Raw genomic sequence first — 19288 nt, 5'->3', positions numbered from 1 at the left:
GTCAAACTCTCTTATTTAGTGGCGATCTACTCGAACCGCTACACTTCCTGCTTTTTTAGCGTCACAGACCCAAGCTCAAACTTTTCTATATTATATATATATATATTTATTAATTATAGCAGCATAATTGTGAAGACAGTTTTGCCAACACAATCCCTTTGCAAGAATTTCACAAATTTCTGGCCAAGAAATAAATGATTTATGCACGTACAGTACTGTCACTTCGATCTTTACCCCTTACTGTCAGTATCATTAGTTTAAAAAAAAACCATGATGAGCACAGGTCAATATGGTAAGCACGGCACAGCACACAATTCAATTTATTGATCCTCACTAGGAAACATTAAATATTTCAATTGCACTGTGATTTGTTCCTCAACCGATAAATGATGTATACATTCAAAACATTTATGATCCAATTACTCGGCTACAGTAGGAGCAGTAAATCATAAAATTGTACATATTCACCAAGGTTCCCTAAATGAAGTTTTGTTAAAAATTCCCATGTGATATGGGGAAAAGTACAGAAGACAGAAAAGTACATTAAAAATGCCCTCCAAAGCCAGACCTAAAGTCATATCATTTGCAAAATAGTCAACTAATATTCATGTTCTTCTTTGTAACAAATCCATTTATTTTTAGCTTTATAGAATCATAGAACGATACAGCATGGAAGGTGGCCATTCGGCCCATCGTGTCTGTGCCAGCTCTTTGACAGAGCTATCCAGTTAGTCCCACTTCTTGCCCTTTCCCATAGCCCTGCAAATTTTACACCTACAAATATTTATACAATTCCCTTTTACAAGTTATTATTTTATCTGCTTCCACCACCCTTTCAGGCAGTGTATTCCAGATTATAACAACTTGCTGCGTTAAAAAAAGTCTCCTCATCTCCCCTGTCGTTTTTTTGCAAATTACCTTAAATCTGTGTCTTCTGGTTACTGACCCTTCTGCCACTGAAAATAGTTTCTCCTTATTTACTCTATCAAAACCCCCCATGATTTGAACACTCTATTAAATCTCCCCTTAACCTTCTCTGCTCTAAGGAGAACAACCCCAGCTTCTCCAGTCTTTCCAAATAACTGAGGTACTTTACTTTCTTGTTATTGAATGTTTATCTACAGGTACCAACCAGTTCATTAATAGTTAATGCAAAGAACGCGTCCATTCGATTGGCATTGTATTAGCAATAAGATAGCACTGGAATCATTATGTTATCAACTAAATTTCTGCTGCAAGCCACATAAACCTTAAAAAGTGAGAAAAAATTCTGTTTACAAATCCAAAGTGACGCAGTATTCTATACCGACCTGTTGTTAATCATATAGAAATTCCTTAACACCATTAATCCAAAGCAGCAGAATGTTACTATGCAAGACAAAAAGGCAACTAGTTCACGTTTGACTTACACCACGAGTTTTTCTTCGAATAAGGTTTTAAGGTAGTTTCCTAAAGTATCTGACATTTTTTTACAACGTTTTACGGGCTTTGCTCAAATTTAAAACAAATGCGATATTCTGTAGAGGCGGAAATCAGAACACTGGCCCAGATGCCGGGAATGTTGTGTCTGTTTCGCCCCGGATCAGGTAACCATAGGGATGGGAAGCCTCGTTACTTGGGCAACATGACCCGCTTCCGAAACGCCCTCTCGTGGACAAAGGTATCGCTTAATGCAACTATGCGGTCAACAAGCAAAGTGGTGACTGCAGTTCAAGACTCACTCATGCATTGCGTAACCATATTATGTGAAGCCAAACAATCCTCATCCAATGAAATTAGCAGCAAGACTGCCAACCAGTTAACTTGGTTCTCAGGCAGACATGGCAAAATTCACCATTTCTGGAACTACGGATAGCATGTCACCGACACTAAAGGAACTTGATCGATGCTATTTGGACTGGGAGGTGAAGCGTGCTCCTCCGTGTATTTGACCCAATTTAGAATGTAACGCATCACCGAGGGGTGCAAATCTGACCAACCTCAGAAAATAAGGCATAAGGAAACAAGCAAAATACTGGGAAGCTGGAAATCTGAAATAAAACCAGATAATGCTGGAAACACGCAGTATGTGTGGAGAGAGAGAGTTAACGTTTCAGGTCGACGACCTTTCATCAGAACTGAAAGATGCAACATCTTCTCTGTCTCTGTCTCTCTCCACACATGCTGAGTGTTTCCAGCATTTTCTGTTATATAAGAAAACAAGGAATGTGAATGTCCAGTAAGATTGCCATCTTTCACCAAGTCCAAAAATCAAAGGATTGTGGCTTCAGGTCTGATTTATTTTCTACCCCCCCCCCCCCCCTTGCTCAAGATGAGCGATTTTAGCAATGGGAATGGAACAGTTCTACCTTTGGTACTAAGTCTCAGCATAAAGCACTCCTGGATCAGTTTTAGTACAGGTAGATGTAGAAGCTACACAATTACATAAATTTAAAACAGAAATAGACAGTTTCCTAGAAGTAAAGGGAATTAAGGGTTACGGGGAGCGGGCAGGAATTTGGACATGAGTCTAGGTTCGGATCGGTCATGGCCCTGTGGGTAGCGGAGCGGGCCCAGGGGCCGTGTAGCCTGATCCTGCTCCTATTTCGTGTGTCTAATTCTGTTAGATTCAGGAGATGGTTCTGTGATAGTAGATTGGCGGTTAGGATCAGATCAGCCATGATCTTATTGAATGGCGGAGCAGGCTCGAGGGGCCGATTGGCCTACTCCTGCTCCTATTTCTTATGTTCTTATGTTCTTATGTAAAGCTCACTCTAGCCAGCAATGTTTCTTAACCCCACTCTCAGAAGCATAGCTGCTACTACCACAGCATGACATTTGTTTTTAGAATTCCCATCCTAATAAATACATGTTCTTTTTTTCTAGCCATTTTGCGGTCCTTTTGAGTGAGATTGTCAGTTAGTGCGAGTATAGCACACATTTTGTGCTGTGGGAACATGTCAATTCTGAAATAGATCAAGATTGCCCATGGATAGGACCCATACAGCCAACAGAGAGAAAAAAAAAACCTTTCATCGCACCAGTCTAGATCAGTCTGGGTTAAAATCAAACCCAAGTGTTAGCGGTGAAAAGCACTGTGCTAACCTACTGTACCCACCCCGCCCCCATGTTCCTGTGCTTTCTTCACGGGATGAAAATTAATTGACTACCTTAACGCCCTGTCATAAGGCCAGAAATAAGTTCAAAAAATGGGAGTCTGTTTTGTATCGGGTTTACATTTTAGAACCTACCAGATAGTTCTTTCAAAAGCTTGACTGTTCAGTACAATGCCACGTTGGGGTGGGTGTGGGGGGGGGGGGGTTGCCTCCCATCCAGCCTGCTTCCTCCACAGATCATAAGCCCACTTATGGAAAATAATAATTCTGTAGCACAGCCTCCACACTGGGGGGGATCCACAGAATCCGGAACTGTCACTATTTCTGTCTCTTTCCTCATTACGTCAGAGTAATGTGACAAGCAACTGGATGATTAGTTTAATTATTTTAATTAAATCATTAAATTTAGGTAATAGAAAAGGGTGGGTGAATTTTAAATATACTTTTTTAATGTTATCTGTGATCCTTACAATTAAAAACCTGTAAAGCAATAGTCAAAAGTTGTACGGTCAGAATTTTCCATTGTACAGAATGAATAGTTGGGCAAGAGTTGATAGCTCAGTAAGTTTATGCAGTCACTAGCTAAGCTATACAGACCAGTAGGGTCTCGGGCTCAATCCTCTGATTGCATTGAATTAACTGATCTTAGTTAACATGGTGGTAAGGCCCCTATGATTGGCCTCAGTACTTCTGGTTTGGGAAAAGGTAATACAATGGCCAATATTACTCCACCTGATTGCTTCCCAAGGATTCCTTCGATACAATAATCTCTATGGCTGCATGTATGTGTGTGACTTTCACATGAGGACATTGTCAGGCTTGGCTGAGATGGCTCCAGTGGATAAATAGACTGTCAGCGTTTACAATGCAAGCTCACGAATGAAGAATGGGTACTGGGGCAAGGTAGCAGAGGGTAACTGGTGTTTGTGGAGCTGAAGTTTATCCCAGCAGGGAGTCAACACAATTAGTAGAAGGAAGGAAGGAGAGAAAGTCAGTAAGAAAAATACATTTTTTAATTTAAAAAAAAGTGAAGCAGGTTAGAAATATTCTTGGAAATCAAGATTATGTCGGTTTGTAACTTCTCTGGTATGTGTGATATGTGCACAAAAGCAAACAATATTGCTTTCATGAGGTGTTAGACTTGCGATGTCACTAAGCTATATAAACCAGGAAGTCACAGCTTCAATTACCGGTCTGCGTTGAGTAGCTGATCTCAGCCGGGCAAGTATTTGGGGTCCTAGTACAAAAAGAAAATACTGCAGATGCTGGAAATCTGAAATAAAAACAGAAAACGCTGGAGAAACTCAGCAGGTCAGGCAGCATCTGTGAAGAGAGAAACAGAGTTAACGTTTCAGGTTGATGACCTTTCGTCAGAACTGGAAAAAAGCAGGAAATGGAACAGATTTTTAAGCAAGGGAAGAGGCTGGGAAAGGGGGGAGGGGATGAAAGAACAAAAGGGAAGGTCTATGATAGGATGGAAGGCGGAAGAGATTAACGGACGATTCACACTTCATCTCGAGCCATCCTTTGTTTCTTAGCCTGTTCCATTACCATCTCCTTTTGCCTTGAATATCTCTTAATGTCTCTTAATCTCTTCCGCTTTCCATCCTATCACACCTGGCACCAGACTCGTGACTCCTGCTAAATTGTACATTTGTGAACGCCCAGTCTGGACAGAATTGAGTTCAATTATGATGCCCTCCATACTTGACTTGCGCAAAATATGAGGGGGTGGCCAGTGCTTATGGAACTAAGGGGTAAGCCATTTAGGACAGAGATGAGGAGGAATTTCTTCACCCAGAGAGTGGTGAACCTGTGGAATTCTCTACCACACAAGGCAGATGAGGCCAATTCATTAAATATATTCAAGAAGGAGTTAGATATATTTCTTAAGGCTAAAGGGATCAAGGGATATGGGGAGAAGGCAGGGACAGGGTACTGAGTTTGGATGATCAGCCATGATCCCATTGAATGGCAGAGCAGGCTCGAAGGGCCGAATGGCCTACTCCTGCTCCTATCTACTATGATTGTATGTTTAACTATATCCCAGTAAGGGAGAGTGCAAACAGGAGAGGAAAATGAAAAATTGGGGAAAAAAACCCAAATATTGCCTTTACCACCGGAGCTGGCCCACCGGAGCTGGCCCAGTCTATCAGTGGGGATTTGTCATCAGAGCAAATAAAATAAGTGAAAGAGTCATGCAGACGTTACATCAGGTAACAGTTAAGCTATTAAATATTAACTTACTGGAATAGAGGTTGTGGATTATCATAAGGTTTACTGACTCTTCAGCAAAGCCATAAACACATTGGTTACGAATGTTGACCATTTAAAAGAAAGCAAAGAGAAACTGGCAATTATAATGTGCCACTACACATCTCTCAGAAATGTCCAAAAGCACTTCACAAAAAAAATTGCTTTGAAGTTCTTATGTAGCCGACATGGCAGACATTTTGCACAGAGCAAGAGCTCACAGGCAGCAAGGAGGCTTTTTTTAAACTTGCTCTCAGGATGTGGGCAATGCTGCAATTGTTACCCAGCCATAAAAAGTTGGTGGTGAGCTTTCTTCTTGAAGGAGCAGTTAATCTGGTTTTGTTGATGGTAGTTGAGGGAGGATTGTGTGCCAGGACACTGAGAACTGACTGCAGTTCTTCAAAGATGAAATCTGTATTTAGCTATTTTTAATGCAAAATCAGGTCTGCTTTGAAATGTTGAAGCAATGTCAGCTGACAGTCATAAAATTTTGATTAGGGTGGGGGTATTAGCCTTACTAACAACTACATGTTTCTGGTGTGAAAATGTAAATTTAACCTTAACTTTATCATTCCGATGTTCCCTGCTCCAATGGTCTGCAGTAATGCCAGCCCCACCGTCTCATAAATCAAGAGACAAACTCTTAAAAATCATGAGATTTGGTAAGAAATCATGAGTAGCTATTTTTTTGGTTTATAAACCTCATTAATGCCTTTATTTCCTCTCTAACAGGTCACAGTTCTTTACAGAAACTATATTACTGCATCTGAAAATGCTTTACAAAAAATGTTTTAAAAATCCTACCTGTTATCACTTCCTTTCACCTGGTGCCTAACACAGCCACCACGCAACACAGTCCCTGCAGCTGTCAACCAAAGGTAAGTTTTAGGAAAAAAATCAAAAACGCCTTTCCCCATGGAGACAGGGGTTGCGATCGCCCCCAGTAAACATTGGTGATGTGAAAACTTTTATCTTCCCTTCAGCTGAAATCCTACAGGTTCAGCAACATGTCTGTTGAATACTTCACCGCACGACACCTCCCGACTCTTCCTGCAGTGGGATAGGTTCAGTGGCTCCTGTTGGGAACACCGGCCTCGTTTCAGGTGTAACCCTCCACTGCCCACCTACTCACCCCTCTGCTGTTCACCGGCCTGTCTGTGCAGACCCCAGTTTGAGAACCACTGGATTATTCTTCATTGTCCAAATACATGGGAGGGCTGCTGTCATATCCAATTAGCAAATTACAACAACCAGAGTGTTCCGATTGACCTTGGGCAATGCTACATTACCGGATATTGGCATATAAAGTTTCTTCAGATAACTGGGCATGTGGGCTTACCTACAAGAATGATTTTTGTCACTGGACTCAAGAAAACCATCTGGTGCAGCCTAAAAACTTGAACATCCTCCTCATCGCCCTCCTCTTTCCTGTCCCCCATCCATCAATCTCCTCCCTTCCCCTCTTTTTTTATTCGTTCATGGGATGTAGGTGTTGCTGGCAAGGCCAGCATTTATTGCTCATCCCTAGTTGCCCTCGAGAAGGTGGAGGTGCTGCCAAAGAAGCGTTCGCTCTCTCCCCTCTCCCCCTTTGTCTCTCTCTTTTCTTTCTCCCCTTTGCATCTGGTTTTGCTCCCCAACCCTCTGCCCCCTTCTTCCATCTCTGTCCCTCAGATCTCTCCCTCAATCGCTCGCCGCTGTTTCTCTCAGTCTTTTTCCCACTACATCTTAATTTGTGGAATGGTAGCGTAGTGGTAATGTCACTGGACTAGTAATCCAGTAGGCCTGAATTAATGATCCAGAGACGTGAGTTCAAATCCCATCACGGCAGCTGGCGAATTTAAATTCAGTTAATTAAATAAATCTGGAATAATTACTAGTATCAGTAATGGTGACTATGAAACTATCGGAATGTTGTAAAAACCCATCTGGTTCACTAATGTCCTTTAGGGAAGGAAATCTGCCGTCCTTACCTGGTCTGGACTATATGTGACTCCAGACCCTACAGCAATGTAGTAGACTCTTATCTGCCCTCTGAAATGGCCTAGCAAGCCACTCAGTTGTAACAAACTGCTACAAAAAAGAATGAAACCGGACGGACCACCCGGCATTGACCTCGGCACCGGCTACGGACACGGCAACGGGACACCCAGCCCAGTCAACCCTGCAAAGTCCTCCTCACCAACATCTGGGGACTTGTCCCAAAATTGGGAGAGCTGTCCCACAGACTAGTCAAGCAATAGCCTGACATAGTCATACTCACAGAATCATACCTTTCAGCCAAACTCCTCCATCACCATCCCTGGATATGTCCTGTCTCACCGGCAGGACAGACCCACCAGGGGTGGTGGTACAGTGGCATACAGTTGAGAAAGAGTGGCCCTGGGAGTCCGCAACATTGACTCCAGACCCCATGAAGTCTCATGGCTTCAGGTCAAGCATGGGCAAGGAAACCTCCTGCTGATTGCCACCTAACGCCCTCCCTCAGCATTAAAAGGGAAATTAGAGAAGCATGCAGTAAGGGCACAGCAGTCATCATGGGTGACTTTAATTTACATATAGATTGGGCTAACCAAATTAGTAAAAATACTGTGGAGGAGGAATTCCTAGAATGTTTACGGGATGGTTTTCTGGAACAATATGTCGAGGAACCAACCAGAGATCAGGCTATCCGAAACATAGAAGGCAGGAGTAGGCCATTCGGCCCTTCGAGCCTGCTCCGCCATTCAATGAGATCATGGCTGATCATCTAAATTCAATACCCTGTCTCTGCCTTCTCCCCATATCCCTTGATCCCTTTAGCCTTAAGAAATATATCCAACTCTTTCTTGAATATATTTAATGAACTGGCCTCCACCGCCCTCTGTGGCAGAAAATTCCACAGGTTCACCACTCTCTGGGTGAAGAAGTTCCTCCTCATTTCAGTCCTAAATGGCTTACCCTTATCCTTAGACTATGACCCCTGGTTCTGGACTCCCCGGCCATCATAAACATCCTTCCTGCATCTAGTCTGCCCAGACCTGACAGAATTTTATAGGTTTCGATGAGATCCCCTCTCAATCTTCTAAACTCCAGTGAGTATAAGCCCAATCGACACAATCTCTCCTCATACGTCATTCCTGCCATCCCAGGTATCAGCCTGGTGAATCTTCGCTCCATGGCAAGAACGTCCTTCCTCAGGTAAGGTGACCAAAACTGCACACAATACTCAAGGTGCGGTCTCACCAAGGCCCTGTACAACTGTAGCAAGACATCCTTGTTCCTGTACTCAAAGCCTCTTGCTACGAAGGCCAACATACCATTTGCCTTCTTAACCGCCTGCTGCACCTGCATGCTTACCTTCAGCGACTGGTGCACAATAACACCTAGGTCTCTTTGCACTTCCCCTTCTCCCAATCTATTGCCATTCAAATAATAATCTGCCTTCCTGTTTTTGCCACCAAAGTGGATAACCTCACATTTATCCACATTATAGTGCATTTGCCATGTTTCCGCCCAATCACCCAACCTGTCCAAATCGTACTGGAGTTTCATGACATCCTCCTCACAGCTTACCCTCCCACCCAGCTTTGTGTCATCTGCAAATTTGGAGATATTGCATCCAATTCCCTCGTCCAGATCATTAATATATATTGTGAACAGCTGGGGTCCTAGGACCGATCCTTGCGGTACCCCACTAGTCACTGCCTGCCACTCGGAAAATGACCTGTTTATTCCAACTCTTTGCTTTCTGTCCGCCAACCAGTTCTCTATCCAAGTCAATACCTTGCCCCCAATCCCATGTGCCTTAATTTTGCATGCTAATCTCTTATGTGGGACCTTATCGAAAGCCTTCTGAAAGTCCAAATACACCACATCCACTGGTTCTCCCTTATCTATTTTACCAGTTACATCCTTAAAAAATTTTCAGTAGACTAGTCAAACATGATTTACCTTTTGTAAATCCATGTTGACTTTGTCCGATCCTGTCACTGCTTTCCAAGTGCTCTGCTATTACATCTTTTATAATAGACTCCAGCATTTTCCCCACTACTGATGTCAGGCTTACCGATCTATAATTCCCCGCTTTTTCTCTACCACCTTTTTTGAATAGTGGGGTAACATTAGCTACCCTCCAATCCATGGGTACCGTTCCAGAGTCTATCGAGTTCTGGAAGATGACCAGCAAGGCATCTACTATCTCTAGGGCCACTTCCTTAAGTACCCTGGGATGTAGATTATCAGGCCCTGGGGATTTATCGGCCTTCAGTCTCATCAATTTTCGTAACACCATTTCCCTACAAATACTGATTTCTTTCAGTTCCACCCTTTCATCAGACCCTATGTTCCCCGACATCTCTGGGAGGTTATTTGTGTCCTCCTTTGTGAAGACAGAACCAAAGTATGTATTTAGTTGGTCTGCCATTTCCTTGTTTCCCATTATAAATTCCCCTGATTCTGACTGTAAGGGACCTACGCTTGACTTCACCAATCTTTTTCTCTTCACATATCTATAAAAGCTTTTACAGTCAGTTTTTATGTTCCCTGTTGGTTACTCTCATATTCTATTTTCCCTTTCTTAATTAATCCCTTTGTCCTCCTTTGTTGACTCCTAAACTGCTCCCAATCCTCAGGATTATTGCTTTTTCTAGCCAATTTATATGTCCTCTCCTTGGATCTTATGCTATCCCTAATTTCCCTTGTTAGCCACGGTTGAGTCACCTTTTTTGTTTTATTTTTATGCCAAACTGGGATGAATAAATTCTGTAGCTCGTCCATTCGGTCTTTGAATGTTTGCCATTGCCTATCCACTGTCAACCCTTTGAGTGCCATTCCCCAATCAATCCTACCCAACTCGCTCCTCAGACCATCGTAGTTTCCTTTATTTAAATTGAGGACCCTTGTCTCTGAGGTATTATGTAATGAGAGAGGATTAATTAGCAATCTTGTTGTACGAGGCCCCTTGGGTCAGAGTGATCATAATATGATAGAATTCTTCATTAGGATGGAGAGTGAAGTAGTTGACTCGGAGACTAGGGTCCTGAATTTAAATAAAGGAAACTACGATGGTATGAGGCGCGAATTGGGTAGGATTGATTGGGGAATGTCACTCAAAGGGTTGACGGTGGATAGGCAATGGCAAACATTCAAAGACCGCATGACCCTTTCGCTATGAGTACAGGAGCAAGGATGTCCTGCTGCAGTTGTACAGGGCCTTGGTGAGACCACACCTTGAGTACTGTGTGCAGTTTTGGTCGCCTTATCTGAGGAAGGATGTTCTTGCCATGGAAGGAGTTCAGCGAAGATTCACAAGGCTGATCCCTGGGATGGCAGGAATGACGTATGAGGAGAGATTGTGTCGATTGGGCTTATACTTGCTGGAGTTTAGAAGAATGAGAGGGGATCTCATCGAAACTTATAAAATTCTGACAGGTCTGGACAAACTAGATGCAGGTAGAATGTTCCCGATGGTCAGAGAGTCCAGAACCAGGGGTCATAGTCGAAGGATAAGGGGTAAGCCATTTAGGACAGAGATAAGGAAGAATTTCTTCACCCAGAGAGTGGTGAACCTGTGGAATTCTCTACCACAGAAGGCAGTTGAGGCCAAGTCTTTAAATATATTCAAGAAGGAGTTAGATATATTTCTTAGAGCTAAAGGTATCAAGGGATATGGGGAGAAGGCAGGTATGGGGTACTGAATTTGGATGATCAGCCATGATCTCATCGAATGGTGGAGCAGGCTCGAGGGGCTGAATGGCCTACTCCTGCTCCTATCTTCTATGTTTCTAAGTTTCTATGAATCAGTACTCCTCCATGTTGAACACCACTTGGAAGAAGCACTGAGAGAGGCAAGGGCACAGAATGTGCTCTGGGTGGGGGACTTCCATGTCCATCATCAAGAGTGGCTCGGTAGCACCACTACTGACCGAGCTGACCGAGTCCTGAAAGACATAACTGCCAGATTGGGCCTGCAGCAGGTGGTGAGAGAACCAACATGAGGGAAAAACCTACTTGACCTCGTCCTCACCAGTCTACCTGTGGCAGATGCATCTGTCAATGACAGTATTGGTAGCAGTGACCACCGCATAGTCATTGTGGAGTTGAAGTCCCGTCTTCACACTGAGGACCCCCTCCATCATGTTGTGTGGCACTATCACCGTGCTAAATGGGATAGATTCAGAACAGCTCAAAACTGGGCACCCATGAGGCGCTGTGTGCCATCAGCAGCAGTAGAATTGTATTCAACCACAATCTGTAACCTCATGGCCCGGCATATCCTTCACTCTACCATTAACATCAAGCCAGGGGACCAACCCTGGTTCAATAAGGAATGTGGAAGAGCATGCCAGGAGCAGCACCAGGCATACCTAAAAATGAGGTGCCAACCTGGGGAAGCTGCAGCACAGGACTACATGCATGCTAAAAAGCAGAAGCAGCATGCTATAGACAGAGCTAAGCAATCCCACAATCAATGGATGAGATCAAAGCACTGAAGTCCTGCAACATCCAGTCGTGAATAGTGGTGGACCATTAAACAACTAACGGGAGGAGGTGGCTCCACGAATATCCCCATCCTCAATGATGGTGGAGCCCATCACGTGAGTGCAAAGACAAGGCTGAAGCGTTTGCAACCATCTTCAGCCAGAAGTGCCGAGTGGATGATCCATATCGACCTCCTCCTGAGGTCCCCACCTCGTATTAGAAATCCTAGCACTGCCAGGGCATTAGTACTGAAGTAACCCTGGTGGCAGTCAGCACTGGCACCCTGTGAATATTGGGGATAGTCAAACAAAGCATCAATATGCCCCAGAGTGATGGCGGGAGGCTTCCAAGCTGTACCCCAAGATATCTTTGTTCTCCCAACCGTACACTGTAGGAGATGGGTAATCCACTGTTACTGTTCAGGTTTCTTCCTAATGTGTTTTAAGGGCACGGTAGTAGGGAATTCAGAAGAAACTTCTTTACCCAGAGAGTGGTGAGAATGTGGAACTCGCTACCACAGAGAGCGGTTGAAGCGAATAGTATAAATGCATTTAAGGGGAGGTTAGAGAAGCATGTGAGGGAGAAGGGACTAGAGGGTTATGCTGATAGTTAGATGAGGAAAGGCAGGAGGAGGATAAAGTGGAGCATAAACTCCGGCATGGACTGGTTGGGCTGAATGGCCTGTTTCTGTGCCGTATATCCTATGTAATCACAGAAGCCAGTCTTCAGCCAATTCGATTCACTCCACGTGATATCAAGAAACAGCTGAACGCACTGGATACAGCAAAGGCTATGGGCCCCGACAACATCCCGGCTATCGTGTGAAGACTTGTGCTCCAGAACTAGCTGCACCTCTAGCCAAGCTGTTCCAGTACAGCTACAACACTGGCATCTACCCAACAATGTGGAAAACTGCCCAGGTATATCCTGTCCACAAAAAGGACAAATCCAACCTGGCCAATTACCGCCCCATCAGTCTACGCTCAATCATCAGCAAAGTGATGGAAGGTGTCATCGAAAGTGCTATCAAGTAGCACTTACTCATCAATAACCTGCTCATGGATGCCCAGTTTGGGTTCCGCCAAGACCACTCGGCTGCCGACCTCATTACAACCTTGGTCCAAACATGGACAAAGGAGCTGAATTCCAGAGGTGAGGTGAGAGTGACTTGACATCAAGGCAGCATTTGACCGAGTGTGGCATCAAGGAGCCCTAGTAAAACTGAACTGCATAAGAGATTAGCATGTAAAGTTAAGGCACATGGGATTGGGGGTAAGGTATTGACTTGGATAGAGAACTGTTGGCAGACAGAAAGCAAAGAGTTGGAATAAACAGCTCTTTTTCCGAGTGGCAGGCAGTGACTAGTGGGGTACCGCAGGGATCAGTCCTTGGACCCCAGCTATTCACAATATATATTAATGATCTGGACGAGGGAACTAGATGTAATATCTCCAAGTTTGCAGATGACACAAAGCTGGGTGGGCGTGTGTGCTGTGAGGAGGATGCCGAGAAACTCCAGTATGATTTGGACAGGTTGGGTGATTGGGCGGAAGCATGGCAGATGCAATATAATGTGGATAAATGCGAGGTTATCCACTTTGGTGTCAAAAACAAGAAGGCAGATTATTATCTGAATGGCAATAGATTGGGAGAAGGGGAAGTGCAACGAGACCTGGGCGTCCTTGTGCACCAGTCGCTGAAGGTAAATATGCAGGTGCAGCAGGCGGTTAAGGAGGCAAATGGCATGTTGGCCTTCATAGCAAGAGGATTTGAGTACAGGAACAAGGATGTCTTGCTGCAGTTGTACAGGGCCTTGGTGAGACCACATCTTGAGTATTGTGTGCAGTTTTGGTCGCCTTATCTGAGGAAGAATGTTCTTGCCATGGAAGGAGTGCAGCGAAGATTCACCAGGCTGATACCTGGGATGGCAGGAATGACGTATGAGGAGAGATTGGGTCGATTGGGCTTGTACTCGCTGGAGTTTAGAAGAATGAGAGGGGATCTCATTGAAACTTATAAAATTCTAACAGGACTAGACAGATTAGATGCAGGAAGGATGTTCCCGATGGTCAGGGAGTCCAGAACCAGGGGTCACAGTCTAAGGATAAGGGGTAAGCCATTTAGGACAGCGATGAGGAGGAATTTCTTCACCCAGAGAGTGGTGAACCTGTGGAATTCTTTACCACAGAAGGCAGTAGAGGCCAATTCATTAAATATATTCAAGAAGGAGTTAGATATATTTCTTAAGGCTAAAGGGATCAAGGGATATGGGGAGAAAGCAGGGACAGGGTACTGAATTTGGATGATCAGCCATGATCGCATTGAATGGCGGAGCAGGCTCGAGGGGCCGAATGGCCTACTCCTGCTCCTATCTTCTATCTTCTATGTTTCAATGGGAATCGGGGGGAAAATGCTCAACTGGCTGGAGTCATACCTAGCACAAAGGAAGATGGTTGTGGTGGTTGAAAGTCAATCATCACAGCCCCAGGACATCGCTGCAGGAGTTCCTCAGGACAGTGTCCTAGGCCCAACCATCTTCAGCTGCTTCATCAATGACCTTCCCTCCAACATAAGGTCAGAAATGGGGATGTTCACTGATGATTGCACAGTGTTCAGCGCCATTCACAACTCCTCAGATAATGAAGCAGTCCATTCCCGCATGCAACAAGACCTGGACGACGTTCAGGCTTGGGCTGATAAGTGGCAGGTAACATTCGCACCACTGAAGTGCCAGGCAATGACTATCTCCAACAAATGAGAGTCTAACCACCTCCATTCAACGGTATTATCATCACCGTATCCCCCACCATCAACATCCTGGGGGTGACCATTGAGTATAAACTTAACTGGACCAGCCACATAAATACTGTGGCAAGAAGAGCAGGTCAGAGGCTAGGTATTCTGCAGCGAGTGTCTCACCTCCTGACTGCCCAAAGCCTTTCTACCATCTACAAGGCACAAGTAAGGAGTGTGATGGAATACTCTCCACTTGCCTGGATGAGCGCAGTTCCAACAACACTCAAGAAGCTCGACACCATCCAGGACAAAGCAGCCCGCTTGATTGGCACCCCATCCACCACCTTAAACATTCACTCCCTCCACCACTGGCACACCGTGGCTGCAGTGTGTACCATCTACAAGATGCACTGCAGCAACTCGCCAAGGCTTCTTCGGCAGCAACTCCCAAACCCGCGACCTCTTCCACCTAGAAGGACAAGGGCAGCAGGCGCATGGGAACACCACCACCTCCAAGTTCCCCTCCAAGTCACACACCATCCTGACTTGGAAATATATTGCCGATCCTTCATCGTGTCCGGGTCAAAATCCTGGAACTCCCTCCCTAACAGCGCTGTGGGAGTACCTTCACCACACGGACTGCAGCGGTTCAAGGCGGCGGCTCACCACCAGCTTCTCAAGGGCAATTAGGGATGGGCAATAAATGCTGGCCTTGTCAGCGACGCCCACACCCCATAAAAGCAAAAATTAAAAAAAATTATTTCTCTCATCTCTCGTCTGCCCCCTTCCTCATTTCCCTGTATCTCACTATCTCTTGCCCTCAGTGCCTACTCTTCTGTCTTCCTGCCCAGCCACTCTCTCTCTTCTTCCCTCAATCTCTCTCCACTCCTCTCTCCCTGGCCATGTCATTCTCTTCCCCTCTCTCTCCCCCCCTCCACTGGTATCGATTGCTTTCCCCCTCCCCTGCATCTCATCCTCTCTCTCCCTCTGTACCCCCATCTCTCCCGACCTCTCGCATTCCTCTCGCTGTACCCACTCTCTCCCATTCCTCTCTGTACCTCCATCAGTCTCCCATTCCTCCCTGTACCCCCTTCTCTCCGTCACTCTTCCACATCTCTCTCTTTGTACTCCCACCTCTCCCTTGCCTCTCTATACCTCCATTTCTCTCTCATAACTCTCTTTGTACCCATCCTGTTCTCTCCCTCACTCTTCCTCATTGCACACTCTCTCTCTGCCTCCATCTCTTTCTCCCTGTCACTCTTCCCCAATCTCTCTCTACCTCCATCTTTCTCCCATTCCTCTCTCTGTACCCCATCTCCCTGTCACTTTCCACCATCTCTCCTCCCCTCACCCAAGTCTCACCTTCACCAGATTGCACTCGATGACTCTGCCAAACTGCTTGAATAATGGCTGTCTGACCAAACCCTTGTATCCCAGAGCATCCAATCACCAGGAGGCATACAAAAATTAACAAAATAGAAACAAATCATGACTTTTCATAGTTAAATCACGAGATCATGAGTTGACGTAAATTTTCATTAGAAATCACAGAGTTGGCATTACTGGTCTGCAACCATTGGGTTTTCCTGTGCCGGTTTCTGTAGTACAATGGAAGTCATAAATACTGAGGCATGGCATGGGAGTGCTCAGTGGTAATTCTCAACTCTCAGTACTGAGCTGGGTGCCAAATTAAAATCGGAACATAATTACTCTACCAGAAAAGGATCCAGTAACACTTCTGTGAAATGTAAAGTTACTGGACAAGGTGACTGGATGGCACAATTATTTAGACATTGTCTTTCAGCTCTGTGATCTGGGTGGAATGGAGTTCTCTCTTTCTGCTGTAGGGGTCCTATGCAAAATGAGTTTATGCAGTTTCAATCCAGTTCCTAGTAGGCATGGTCCCATAACACAAAACTGTCCTAACTCAGTAATAATTAACACTAAATTGACAATTTCAGCCCGAGAGGTCAAAGGATGACTGGAATATAGGAAATGGAAAAATATCACACTGCTACAAGTGGAGGATGCTCTTCGGAGGTTGGGGCTGAGACACAGAAGCCGAGCTTTACTCTGCGTCTGATTGTACTCTGTCTGATCCAGAAATGTTGGATGGTGGTACTGGAAATCTGAAATGGAAAGTGTTCCATTCTCTAGAACTAACATTCCTCACCTTGATGAGCATAGAATTATTTTAAAAGGAAGAAAAGCAAATGGACCATCCATTCGTAAGGCAGTATATTCAGCAACTGTAAAGTGTTTCACTTATAACTTTCAGGAACGACTGAACAGGCTGGGGCTCTTTTCCCCAGACCTGATAGAGATCATAAAATTATGATGGGTTTCAATAGGGTAGATGTAGAGAAGATGTTTCCACTTGGGGGAGGCGGAAGTCCAAAACTAGGGGCCATAAATATAAGATAGTCACTAATAAATCCAGTAAGGTATTCAGGAGCAACTTCTTTACTCAGAGTGGTGAGAATGTAGACCACGCTACCACATGAGTGGCTGAGGCGAACAGCCTAGGTACACTTAAGGGGAAGGTAGATAAGGACATGAAGGAGAAAGGAATAGAAGGATATGATGATAGGGTGAGATGAAGTAAGGTGGGAGGAGGCTCATGTGGAGTATAAACACCAGAATAGGCCTGTTGGGCCGAATGGCCTATTTCTGTGCTGTAAAATTCCATGTAATGGATGGAAATGGCCACTGAATGCAGTGTGGTTTAAAAATGAGCTGAGGCTGAGATTCAAACTTGGACCCTTTGGTTACCAGCGTACTACACTAGTGCAAATTTTGCGTGTTGTGGAAGTGTTCGAATATTTACGAACAAAGGTAGCATTTTATAATAGTTGCCACGTTCTCCAAATAAAAATGATTTCTGCATTAAATGCTACTGCAAGGAAAGTTCAAGCTTACAAAATACCTCAAAATGTATATTTTAATTAGTTTTAGAATTAAAATTTGTACACTTTCTTTAAAAATACATCACAAACATTAATCACAAAAAAATCAACAGCACATTGTCAAAACTTCAACTGTAAACAGATTGTGAAATAATTCAAGATCCATTCAACACCCGATGCATTAAACCATCTCCCAAGTCAGATTATAAAAAATGCTCCAAGTACAGCATCAGTCACATAAGCAGCTTCAATTGGAATTCAATTTAAAAAAAAAATCTTCTTGACTTATTGCAGCACCAAGTTTTATTTTCAACATCAATTTGTGGACCTTAATTTTCAGCGGTCTGGCTTTCTGATGGCAACCCTTGGAATCAGTGATTAATAACCATCTTATCTAATGGGAAGGAGGGTTTATATAAAACATCCATTAAAAAAGGAACATTTTAAGGAATTGGGGGAAATGTGAGAGTAATTTGTTGCAGACGCTTGGCACCACATTACAAAGTACCGTGTATTCCAAAATTATCCGTGTGGATCACTAGGAGATTTTTAAATATTTTAATACCATTAAATACCTTTCAATGCATTCACTTTCCTACTATCAAGCTTTAATAGAATCTAGAAAGAAGTGTGAAAACCACCAGTGATCCTGTGCATTAAGTACTGTCCCTATGGGTGTGATAAATGGCCACATACAGTAAAATATTAACAGGAAAAAAAACAATCATTTGTTTTCAATACTTCAATTCAGCAGTATTTTATCTTTGTGCCAATATAAACACCTGAAAATTGACACATCAGAATGTTAGAAAAAGTGGAATTAATCCAGCATTACTGATAACAGAACTGGGGGATTCTCAAATGACAGGCTGTGGGATGTAATTAATTGATTGCCATACAATAATTGCCCTGGGATCACTCACTGAGAACAGACGGGCTCTTCCACATGGAGTAATCAAAATTCTGTGATTCTGTAAATGCTGGTTAAAGTGCAACCTGCTACTATATATCTAGTAAACACCAATCTTTCCACGAGGAGGATTACATTTTAGCTGAAGGCTAACATTTGAGAAACACACTGATGACTATATTTAATCTGAGCAGGCTTTATGTCCAATTGGAATATAAGCACCCAAGTAAACCAAGAGATCATCATTGTAAAGTGGAGATTTTCAGCGGGATCATAATCCTCGATTCCATGTACCGGATCAATGGAACTGTAAGAATTGAGACACAAGATTAGAGTTAAACTTTTCATCACAAAGTTCATACATCACTTATTCTTTGTCATTCAATGTAATGGATGCATTTTAATTTTGGTGAAACTTAAGACAGATTAACAGGAATAAAAGACAGTACCAAAAACACACATATATCATTCCGATTTAGAAATTGTTTGAGCCTCGCAACTAAACAGAACTAAATGATATGAAATAAACTCTTGTGTAACTTGGGTTAAGATTTTACATCATGGACAGCTGAAGTTTAGTTTGCTCGTTACTGCAACACATTTCAGACTTAATAGCAACAATAACTTGCATTTATATAGGACTTTTAATATACACCGTGCTTCATAGAGGTGTAAGGAAAAAAATTAAACACCAAGCCAAAGAAAGAAATATTAGGAGGGTGACCAAAAGCTTGGTCAAAGACATGGGTTTTGGCCTACATTAGCTTCTGGTCCACCATAGGCCTCAAATTTAAAATTCTCATCCTCGTATTCAAATCCCTCCATGTCTCACCCCTCCTTATCTCTGTAACCTTCTCCAGCCCTACAACTCTGGGTTGTTACGCTTCCCCCATTCCCCTCGCCCCACAATTGGTGAATGTACCTTCAGC

The 19288-nt window shown here is 43.8% G+C and overlaps 2 protein-coding genes across 2 annotated transcripts in view; both read right to left on the bottom strand.

The window, feature by feature from the left end:
• The window catches only part of cfap73 (cilia and flagella associated protein 73), a 39069-nt gene extending 37479 nt beyond the window's left edge, over positions 1-1590 (bottom strand). The window contains exon 1 of the mRNA XM_085961738.1: positions 1410-1590. Coding sequence (XP_085817864.1) covers positions 1410-1465 — 56 coding nt within the window. The 5' untranslated portion in view covers positions 1466-1590. The remainder of the gene's footprint in view (positions 1-1409) is intronic.
• Positions 1591-17466: 15876 nt separating this feature from the next.
• nipsnap1 (nipsnap homolog 1 (C. elegans)) overlaps positions 17467-19288 on the bottom strand; it is a 51867-nt gene continuing 50045 nt past the window's right edge. The window contains exon 10 of the mRNA XM_085961737.1: positions 17467-18666. Within this exon, the coding sequence (XP_085817863.1) occupies positions 18602-18666 (65 nt within the window). The 3' untranslated portion in view covers positions 17467-18601. The remainder of the gene's footprint in view (positions 18667-19288) is intronic.

The sequence above is a fragment of the Somniosus microcephalus genome, chromosome 19, assembly GCF_052327205.1.
Source record: "Somniosus microcephalus isolate GS21.2 chromosome 19, FLI_Smic_1.0, whole genome shotgun sequence".
NCBI classification, from domain to species: domain Eukaryota; kingdom Metazoa; phylum Chordata; class Chondrichthyes; order Squaliformes; family Somniosidae; genus Somniosus; species Somniosus microcephalus.
This window is presented reverse-complemented; position numbering and strand designations above follow the sequence as displayed.